Source organism: Anabas testudineus, chromosome 13 (assembly GCF_900324465.2).
Source record: "Anabas testudineus chromosome 13, fAnaTes1.2, whole genome shotgun sequence".
In the NCBI taxonomy this organism is placed as follows: Eukaryota; Metazoa; Chordata; class Actinopteri; order Anabantiformes; family Anabantidae; genus Anabas; species Anabas testudineus.
In genome coordinates, this window is record NC_046622.1 from 4671967 (window position 1) to 4683114 (window position 11148).

General features: G+C 38.2%; 1 protein-coding gene across 2 annotated transcripts; it reads left to right on the forward strand.

Moving 5' to 3' along the window:
• Positions 1-1751: 1751 nt before the first annotated feature.
• cep126 (centrosomal protein 126) lies at positions 1752-9916 on the forward strand. 2 transcript variants are annotated; one of them, XM_026363762.1, is made up of 11 exons: positions 1752-2050; positions 2251-2352; positions 3318-3463; positions 3563-3674; positions 3810-3978; positions 5082-7038; positions 7729-7847; positions 8214-8283; positions 8598-8807; positions 8915-8979; positions 9064-9916. In XM_026363762.1, the coding sequence occupies exons 1-11, from the start codon at positions 2016-2018 to the stop codon at positions 9145-9147; spliced, it is 3069 nt and encodes a 1022-aa protein (XP_026219547.1). In that variant the 5' UTR covers positions 1752-2015; the 3' UTR covers positions 9148-9916. The 2 variants fall into 2 exon arrangements, with proteins under 2 accessions (XP_026219547.1, XP_026219555.1); XM_026363770.1 differs by having other exon boundaries at positions 8643-8807.
• Positions 9917-11148: the final 1232 nt, after the last annotated feature.

Below are 11148 nucleotides of genomic sequence, written 5' to 3' on the forward strand. Positions count from 1 at the left end.
TAGCTAAGACAAAATGAAGTTAAAATTCTTGTGCAGTTCGGCCAGCAAAGGTCAGAATATCCCAATTTAAATAGTATGGGTGTGATGGTGAATGATGATTTACCTGCCTGAATTTCTGGGAATGTCTATTATTGTATCTGTTGTGCTGCTTTCTTCAGGACAGGCAAGTGAGATGTGACTCAGATAAAGTGCTGGATCACTGATAACTGTGAAATAAAAATGACTTGACACATAAAATCCAATCATCAAGATGCACCGTGTGATTGATGAGAGTGTCCTGCAATTATGAGATGAGCTGAATGCATCAGTATGTGACACCAACACACATTAGTAGTAAGTGGGAAAAATATTCAGTAAATTCTGTTTCCAACACTGTTGGCCATTTTAGCAATATCATGGGCCTGAAGTTTTTCTTTAAAAGCATTCAAATTTCTCCATTGTTTTCTGGAAATAAGGCAAGGAATTGTATTATCTTCAATATGTGGTTTAAAAAATGTATTTACAATCGAGCAAATTGATTCACTTACCTTAAACACCGGTCCACCAAATGACTTCACCTTCACTTTATTAAGTGATTATGACCTAAAAATATATCCAGCAGCAACCAAATGCACATCACGTACACACAAATCATGCCAGCCTCTCGTCCACCTGTCAGGCTGACTCTCACCCTGCGTCCAGCCTTGGGTCTTAATACCCACGGTGCTGCGTTTGCACGCCTAGTGGGCGGTTTTCTAACATGCTCCGTAAGAAAGGATATTAATATTTGTTGAATACATTTGGGTCCTGTTTTGGAGATGATATAACTGTTTATATCCCAATTTAATTTACTTGCTTTTTCAATAACTGCAAGCCCAAAAGGCAAGATATTAAAACACTTTATCAAACTAATAGAGGGTTTAAGCACAGCAGAACATGCACTGACCTAACTGGTTGTGCCTTAAATTAAGCAAGGAGGCTAAGGGATTATTTTGTAAAGAAATATGTAATTGTCAGTGTCTGGACTGCAGGAAATAGCACCACTAATACATCATTGGGTGTTTAAAATGCTGAAAAAATTCTAATTTAAGTGCCCTTTGTCCATGAACAATCTGGAAAATGCAAATCTTCCTTAATCCTCTTAACACATGGTGCTATCAAAGGTAACACACACAGAAAATATATTTTTTGAGAAGTGCACGTCTCAAGCAGATATAAGGTATTATAAATATGAATGTTTGAAAATGAGCATCGAAACATGCAGCTGCACACAGTCGTACACTAAACACTAAAATTCAATTAACAAATTATGCAACAGTCTAAATGCAGCTATAGCTAAATATCATGGGTGAAAATGTGTTTCTTTATAATTTTACTTAACCTAATGTTATATGCATATCTTTATATTCACCATACACACATTTAAAATAAAAAGTGTTGTGATATCAACAGCTTAAATTGTGTCACTGATAAACAAATGATATGTATTGAAAAAGCATAATCTTCTATCTTCAGGCAGCCTTTTCTATCATCTTTAATGGAACATTTAAAATGATCATACATTGTTTGAAAGTCACTTTTGTACCAATCACCTTGGCTGTTTCATTTAACCCATTAATGTTTGTTTTCACTGTTTCATTTGACTCTTTTTTACGACACGTTTAGAAACCCCTGAAGGCAGCATGCGTGCCCAGCGCCCCCTGCTGGAGACGGCGGGTACAACCACCGTGCCCCCGTTGTCAAGGAAGTGCGTCCTCGGTTGCTAACACGGAGCCACCGTACACACAGCCAGACTCGTTAAACGTCAACTTAGCCGGACTAGATCTTCCTTTGGTACACGACTAAAGAGGATGTCATTTGGTTGAGCAGCTGCTGCGATGTGGATGCGATCGTTTCCTTTAAAGGTTTATCTTCGTCCCGAAAATGGGTGAATAAGTCGGTGCCGCTGACGTTAGCCGAGTTAGCTGCTAGCAGCTTTGCTAGGAGGAGAACCCGGGTGTCTGCTCGGTGTCAGCGACAATCAACACCCGCACAGGATGCAGGTTTTTCAGGACAACTTCTTCTACCACTCGTATCCTCCACAGCTTATTAACATGCTATAGAAATGTGTGCTGTAATGTCATTTGTAATGTTGCCTGTTGCTGTTGGGGCAACCTGGGAATTAGCTAACGTGACTCTAATGACAGCTGTGTGGTTCACTGTTGTCTGAAGTCACACACGTGTTTTTACCCTTTTGTCATTTTTAAACTGCTTTCCTTAGCTGTTTTGCAGAAATTCAAGGCTGGAGGATGAGAGGCAACTTTTGGTTGAAGAGCAGAAGTTATGCAAAGTCCGAGCTCGAAAGTTTTCACTGGAAACGAACCGACGCAGGAAGTGAGTTTATAATAAGTCTGATTTTATTTAACATTCATTTCAGCACTAACTTATCTCAGATCAAACCACTGCTCAGACAGTGTTTGTGGTTCTGTTGTGGGTTTAGGAGCTTGGATTGGGCTGGTAGGATTTGCAGTCTAGACCTGGAAATTATAAGCGAGGGTTCAGCATTGTGCAAGGTTCAAAATGCATTATACAGTAGAAATGAATAACGTTTTGTAGTAAATCTGTGTTTCCATATTATCAAGAGAGGTTAAAAGTTTGAAAAAAGAGGTTAATGCAACGATAGCTACAGGAGGAGATCAGATTTAATGTTTAACACACTGTACAAACAACCTAAAATAATGTCAGATAAAAAGAAATGCAAGATTTTAACTGTAATTCTTAATTCTACCAAACCTAACAATAATAATATTTTTTGTTTGTTAAAGAAATATATATATATCTATATATATATATATATTCATGTGTAAACAGTGCAGAGTAATCAGATACTTGCATATCTTATATTATTTTAAACACCTCTAATTAGTAAATTATTCAGAACACTGAAGTTCTAAACTTTACTGCTCTAATATGAAGTATTTATATTTATAAAATATATTTAAGGTATTTGAACCTAAACATAAGGCAATAAAGTTTCTGTTTTGTTTTGTTTTTTTCAGTTGAGCAGAAATGTGTTAAACGCTTGAGCTACATTTACTTTTAGTCTCAACACTGTCTAAATATTTGAAAATCTTAAAACATGAATTGCCATTTTTGCTTATTTAAAAAAACAACGCTGAACTTCATTTGACCCTGTTAACGTTATTTGCTTCCTCTGTGAACCCAGTAGAGAGAGGTAGCTTTAATTTATTAATGACTGTGTTGAAAACATATCTTGAAGTACAGACTCAGGTTTCTGTATCTAAAACATGGCCAGTCTGGGTTTAATCATAAAATGTGCATGCTCTGCTCTTTTCCAGGGCTCTGGAGGAAAGACGAAAGCAGTGGGATGTGGAAGAACAAAGGCTGAGAGAGAACATCCTACAGCAACGCAAACTGCGAGTACAGGATGCAACTGAACGCTTCCAAAGAGCCCATCTACCTCCTTCTCAAAGACGGAGACAATGTTGGTGATGTACTGACATACTGTCTCTTTAAAGTGACAAAGAAAAGAATGTTTTGCCACATTTCATTTTGTTTGAATGTTTTGTTTTATGGTTTTAAGCTTTTAGAAAAAATGTCCCTAATATTGAAGATGCGCTCAATCAAATTCAAGGCACCTTGAGTTCATACACCCAGCAGTCCTCTTTTTTATCCATCAACTCTAACATTAGCAGGTAAAAAGGTTGGATATACTATATTTGTATGATGTTGTCATGTCACTGCAGTTTCAAAATTTGGTCAGATAAATGTTAAAGAATTTTGATTTGTAATACATTATATATATATATATATGCTTTCTTTCTGTGAAGCTGCACTCCCTCACCTAAGCCTCCCACAGTTTCCAAATCCTCCCACCACCAAGCACTCTCTGCTGTTGAGGCCTACACTAAACTGCTTCAAGAGCAGAGTATGACTGGCTTCAAGAATGGTCAAGAAACTGAAAAGATACAAGAGAAGCAACGTGAACACAGTCTTCGGGTATGGTGGTTATTTCATCTGAAGATAGCAAACATTTTTGGTCTCACAAAGAGGTTTTATTTCCCACTTGGGTTATTTATTTATTTAATTTAAGATATTAAAATTGTAAAATGCCGGACTAGTTTACTTTAGTTTATTTTTCTTGGTAATTCAGATGTTGGGCTTTTCGTCTATAAATGATACTACTCCTAGACCCCTAGGAGGCAGCAGCATGACATGAGACCTACCCTACATTAGAAACATCAGTCTTGGTTATTACAAGCTGTAACTCCCCTAGTGGAATGTTTTTTTTTTTTTTTTATAAAATGTGTAATTTCAAATAGAAATACTTTAATTGTGAAAAAAAAAAATTGGTTTACCTCCATGGGGGATGGTTCTTAGTTTGGGACTTGATTTATGCTTGAACAAGACTAAAGTCTCAAAATTTCGCAACTCATGATAACTTGATAGATGTCTGGACTAGACTTAACACAACAAATTACTGATATGAAATATCCTATTTCTTATGGGAAGTCTGTGTAAGGCCCCTCTCACACCTGACCTGTGTATATTACACACATACTGACACTAAGCCTGAAGTTGTCACTTTAATCGTGTTATTGAGAAGCTACTCTCATGTCACTGCTGTATAATGTATGAAGTCAGACGGATGATTAAAAATGACCCAACAAAGTGTTATGCTATTGACACCAAGTACACCACTATGAAAGTGCTACTGGCCAGGCTGATGATTTGTTTTTGTATTCATTTTTTGTATTAAGTTTGCACATGAACCACAGACAAACAGCGTGAAGTCAGACTGAGAACAGCCTGGCAGCGATGTAGAGATATTTGTTTGTAAAGGTTTTTGAGCAAACAATCAGAGAATTTGCACAATTTCTGCTAATAAGTTTTGTAATATTCTTACTTATTGTAAAGTGATGATCAATATCCGACTGACTGTGTAGAGCATGGTGAACCAGAGCAGAGTGGATTGATTTTGAGTCTCATGAAGTTACAAACTAATCAAACCTTTTCTGGAGAGAAAAATAAATATCACTTCTGTGAAAATATAAATTATTTCAATATATACTCATTACCTCTCATCTTCTTCCATATTTCAGGACACCCACCTGTCTGATTGCTGCACTTCTGAAAGCCTTTCAAGTAAAGATAGTTTAGAGAATGAGGACCCCAACCCCACCACAAAAACTCTACAATGTTCCTTTTCTTCATTCTTGCTTGACTCAGAGAAGACTCCAGTCCAGAGAAAGCAAAGTGATCTGTATCCAACATCAGACCTTACTTTCTCAGCCATGATGCTTCTTGGTGATAATTTACTCCAATCAAGAAAGTTACATGAACCTAAGCAGCAAAAACAAGAGGACTCTGAAGGGTCTAACAATAAGATGTATGTTTCAAAATCTTCTTGGGGGTTCACATCTGACCAAACACCCAAAACAATGACCCATCCCTCTCTGCAGAACTGCAACTTATTAACTTTTTGTGAAATTATTAGCGCTGACCCAGAGTCCTTCGAAGGAAACTCCCCACAAAATGACCCCAATGACAATATGATTGTTACAAATAGAGTTACTCCCAGCAACACAGCCCATGAGTCTTTATGTTTGAAACAAGAAGCTCTGTTAGATCTCAGACAACAGAAGGTCCACGATGACAGACAATTAAAACATCCATCAGCTACAGAAATTCTTTTGCCTGCCAAAAACGGCAACAGTAAAGACATTTTGTTCGGGTCCCCCCCAAAGCCAAATATCTTCTTGAGTGATAGCACGATACATAATGCCTCACAAGAAGGAGCTCTTCAGCAAACAGGAAAAGAAAACCAGTATTTGTCATCCCAGAAAGATCCTAGTGCTTCCATAAACAATCTCAATAAGGTTTCAAGCTCGGAGTCTAAAACTGAGAAGCCTGTTAATACAGCATTGCTGCAACACGCATGTTTGTCTAACATTCAGTCAGACGGCCTTAAGTGCTTTCAGTGTCCTAACGAAGTGCAAAAATTACCTGTTTCATTGGAGACATCTCATTCACTATGTGAAGTCAGATTTATTAAAGGAATTCTTAAAAAACAGTCTAAATATATATCAGATGACACTACTTGTGTGTGTGGCTCAGGACATCTAATTTTTGCAAAACAAGTAGCTTTAGAGATCAGAGATAGTGTTGAATTGACAAGAGCAAAAACAAAGGATGTGGAGGCCAACAAGACTGTCAAAAAGAAGCTACGCTGGTTTGATGAGGTACACATGAAGAAAGAAGACAAAGAACAAAACACAATGAACCAGTTGAAAGGCAACTCTTCCAATCTTTCTCAGTCAAAGAGCAACTCAGAGGACCACCAGCTAAGTGTCACTACAGTCTCAGGGGCTTCCAAGCCTGGACCCATCATGACCCCTGCAGCCTCCTCTGGTTATCACTTTACAAAACAAGCATGGGCAGATGTTGGGGTTCAAGTCAGCTTGCCCCAGGAACAAGCAGATGAGGTCAAGGTACCGCGGAGCAGCACCAGAACCAGTGGCCCCAAGGTCCCTCGCAGAGAGCGCTCTGCTGCAGTGGGAGTGGGTCCTGTTTCCTCAAGAACTAGAAAGGGCACTGTCATACGACCTCAATCTGCCACCGAGGTGAGTCAGATTGCCAAAACCCAAGGGAAGCTCATGGTACCCCGTCCACCTCCTCGGATGGAAGAAAAGATGGTGCACATCACTAAGGCTCCATATGGCATGGATCATCCTAGTGTCAACTGTAAACAAGCTCTGGCTGTAGAGCAGGTCCTACACAAGGACAACTCAGAAGGCTTTTTATCATCTTACACACATCATGGAATCAGAACAGATAGTACTGTTATGTACACAACACTGCCACCCTCGTATGCATTTCCAGTGTCAGAGGGCAGCACGAACAGCACACCCAGCTCAGGCCATCAGGAAACTAATAGTTGCAGTAGAAGAAGAGCAATGGCATTCACTGAAAAAGGCCTCTGCTTAGCTTGCACTCCTACAGATGAGGAGATCTCACAGCTGTGGTACGGCGTCCGCAGTGCCTTATCAACCAAGGATGGTAAAATATATTTTTACATTTATACGACAATTTACATTTTAAGTTTTAACTGACATAGTGTTTGCTTCATCTCATATGTAGGGACTGAAAGTTACAGTAATAGCTGAATAGGTAGATTTAGTTAAGCTTAAAATCTTCCTACCTCACCTACCTGTCTGTTGCCATTTATTTTGATAAAATAAAATATATTTGATATATTATTACTTACAATTGAGCTTGTATGTACACCACTAAACAGTCCCAGGTTGACTGAGCAATAGACAAAATATTCAGTTTTGCTTGCATTATCATATTAGCAGCAATCATTTACACAAAGCAAAAACAGAAAACCCCAACAAAACGGAGAACAGCAACAACATTTACAGAATGGGTCACGAACGAATCTGCTTTGTCAGCTTTCAGGTCTGGAGTCTCAATTTTCCCTGACCTGGGAGTCTCCTCCTTGCTTCATTTATTTTAGAACACCTAATTTCTACACAGATATAGTTCATATTCACACTCTTATCCACAAAGTCAATAATTGCAGTTGCCCACTTACTGTAGCCTAAATTCGGAAACTATTTAGCTATGTATAATTTTTAAAGGACTACAGGGTCCTAGGCTCACCACATACTACCTAGCATTATCGGTTATGCAGTTGTGTCTTCTGATGTTATTTTTAATGATTTATATGGAAACATGCCCTTACAGCCAAAGCCATGCTCAGCAGACAGGCCCTGGAGAGTGGGCGAGCTGTGAGGAAACCCTGTGTGGAGCAGAGCAGACATCCTCCTGGCTTAGGAAACATAAGACTGCCTCAGCCCTCTCAGGTACATGCATGCAGGTTCCCTGCAGGGAAGAGGACTGTGATTGTGTGACTGTGTAATTACTAAACAGTAAATGGGTGTGTTTGAACTTGTTGAATCAGTTTTGCAGTCCTTTTCACATTGTTCTTAGTGTTGGTAAAACTGAGACTACAATTTGTGATTTTCAAGACAAGACTTTCCGGATGGACTTGAGTTGGCAGTGTTTCACAAAAAATAAGCGTTTTGTTTAGAACTTGCTTTACCAGTTACTGTACTTTATGCCTATCACCCTGACGTTTGGCAGTGTTTTATATGTTACATAACATTTAGATTTAGTCTTAATTAATGTAAGGTTTGAATGACTTTATTTGTTTATTTTGATTTTTTCAGCCCACAAAACAGACTGCAGAGTCGATCAAGCCGTTTTCCACTGCTTATGAGGTGGACTTTCCAGAAGAAGGTATTGAATTCACGATATATCTGTGTTTCAGTTTTTGTTATAGTTTAAACAAACTACTAGAGCAGTATAATAACAATGTCTATCTATGTATATCTGAGAATAACTTAACATGCTCAAAGGTTTATAACAGTAATAATATAATATTTTAGGCCAATATCATTCTTAATAACTGTAGTAGTACAACAGGCAAATCATAGTTTTGGAAAAGCAACACCACAGCTTTATTTTACAAATAAACGCATTAAAAATAACCAACGTTAAGTGGAAGTGGGTGGAAATAGATGCCCTTGATGTGACTTGATCCTTACTTTTAGGTTTGCAGAGTGCAGCTCACCTACACATGTCCCATGTACATGCAGGAGGCCTACTGGAAGAAAGAGACACTGTAGCTGCCATGGAAACTGTTCCAACTCAGAGGTCTGCAATGATGCAGCAGCGTAACCAACAGCAGGGGTTGACCACCCTTTCTTTGGAAGAGCAGAAAATCCTCCTCTCACTGGACAGACTCAACCACCAACTGCACTGTGAGCAATTTGTGAAACCTCTTTGCAGTGGTGATCCACTGGAGTGAGTATTAATATGCTGCCATTTCAGTGAAGGATGAACATTTCTGTCTGTAACTATTTTGTAGGTGTGCGAGAACATGTTGGAGGTAATGCTGGCACACGTGACTGTGTAGTTATTAATGCTCCCTCTGTAAGTATGGATTTTTATAGGGATTCATTGCCTGCCTTAAAACACAAGTTGATTTATTCCTCAACTTTGTTCCACTGTTTTCAGACCAAGGAACTGAAAGTCTTCAACCGGCACAAACACCGTGCATCCTCAGCTAGCAACCGCTCCCGATATCAGAAGAAAATCTGACTAAAAACATGTGTAGTCTAACATGGAATTTTGTCCCTTAAATGCTTGATGCCTTAGTGGCATTACACTGTAACCAAGCACTTTACACACCTGCAAAATGGATGTGATATCATAGAACTCAAAGTGCCTTATAGAGTAATTTCAACATCTAAGAGATCAGCAAAGGTTAAAAATAAAAATATTTTACCTAAATTTAACCCAACTCAATTTGTAGGTTGATATTTTAAAATTAGTTCTACACTTTTGGCATCTCTGTTAGCTTTTGTTAACTTACTATTCAAGTGAGTCAATCTCTTAAGTGCCTATAAAACAATATGGCTTGAAATTTGTTTTTGTCTCACAAATGCAAAAAAACACTTACTCCAAAATAAGCACTGTATATTTGTATAAGATTTGTATTTATTTTTAATAATGTATTTCTTTATATATTAAAGTTATAACTGAATGGAAACAATTTGGAAAGATATTGGTAGTAAACTGAATAAAGTCAGTGCATTGATAAACTGCGAGGGTGAAGTGTGTTTATCAGTGTCCGACTTTTCTCAACCATAGCTCAGTCAATAAATGGACTTAGGGCCGGAAGTGGTTTACAGAGAGAAGTGTCGCAACAGTGAAGGTATGTTTGTCTGTCTTTAACAGCTGTGGAAAGAGCGATTATGTCTTGTACACTAGACTCAACCTACCAGCTCAACAAGGTGAGCCTCTGCCAGAGGGCTTACAGCCTTCAGTTGCAATTACATCTAACCTGAACTTTACTTTTGCTTTTAATCATGTGTCATTGTTATAAATTATATATAATTATTAAATAGTAGACTATTGATTGTATTTACTGTACTTCATTTTAGTTTTGAGCTACTGCATTGCTTATGTATAAGATAAGATGGCTGTTAATTAAATTCATCTTGCCAAATGTCTCTTGCCAGAAAATTGACTTATCACAGAGGAAAAAAAGATGCAGGGATTATTTATGTGTGTTCAGTTGCCCCTCCCTCTCTGGCATGTCTGGTTTTGTCCCACAAATGGCCTGCTGGGACTTGCCTCAAGAGGTGGAGGAAGCCAAAATTCATTTGAAGAGTTAACTCATTTAACTGCAGGTTTCTGGTTCTATGCGTGCAGGTATACATTCTTGAACATTTCAACAAGGAGCTATAAACAGTGATGTGACTGTGCTGTCTCACTACCATGTAGAATCCTGTGACAGCTATGTACCTAAACTGAGAACAGACATAAAGGAAATATCCTCAGCTTTGGTGACACACACAGCAGCAGAAATCTTGTGTTCCCTAGTAAAATAGGACAAAATGTGTCAATCGTGGTTATTTAAGAAAGGAGGTTGTCGTTTTCGAGCCAAAAGGCACAAGCTGATTACAACCAGAGCCTTTTCTATCTATTCTTATCTGGATATGTCAAAACTGATAGAAACAACCAGCCCAACCAAAAGACCAGATCCTGTCTCCCTTTTATATTATCAACATACTGCATTATATAAAAAACAGCATCAACAAATAAAAACAATCACTATTTATTACTCTGTGCAAACTCTGCACAGCGCTGTGCTGCAGGTTTCCTCTGAAATGTGCTCCCTTTGGCTGGCTGCTGCTAATTTCTACCCCACAATAGTCAGCTTAATGGCATTAAGCCTTAACCAGCACAACACCCAGAAACCCAACAAGAAAGGGCAAGAATGGTGAAAATGAGGGAAGACATTTCCACAGATGCAAGTTCAAGCTTGTACTTTGGTGTGTTTTGAAGCTTACTCTCAAAAGTATTTAGTCATGTTTTGTTCCAGCCCATTTAACAAGAAATGAATGAGAGTCTGGTCTGGCCCAGTTTCTATGAAACAGAATAATTATTGGATACATAAAAAAAATAAATAAATAAAACTGTCTGGATTGCAGCTATGCAGCAAGATGATGACAAAATATCCAAGTAAGTCTTTACTTTTACTTAAAAAACAAAACAATCTAAACAAAACAAAGGTTGAATTGTTTTATTCCAACA

Coding starts and splice junctions, on each gene's coding strand:
- cep126 (XM_026363762.1), top strand. CDS start 2,016: ATGCAGGTTTTTCAGGACAACTTCTTCTACCACTC. Junction 7,848..8,213: donor GACTGCCTCAGCCCTCTCAG/GTACATGCATGC, acceptor TGATTTTTTCAG/CCCACAAAACAGACTGCAGA. Junction 8,808..8,914: donor ACTCAACCACCAACTGCACT/GTGAGCAATTTG, acceptor ACTATTTTGTAG/GTGTGCGAGAACATGTTGGA.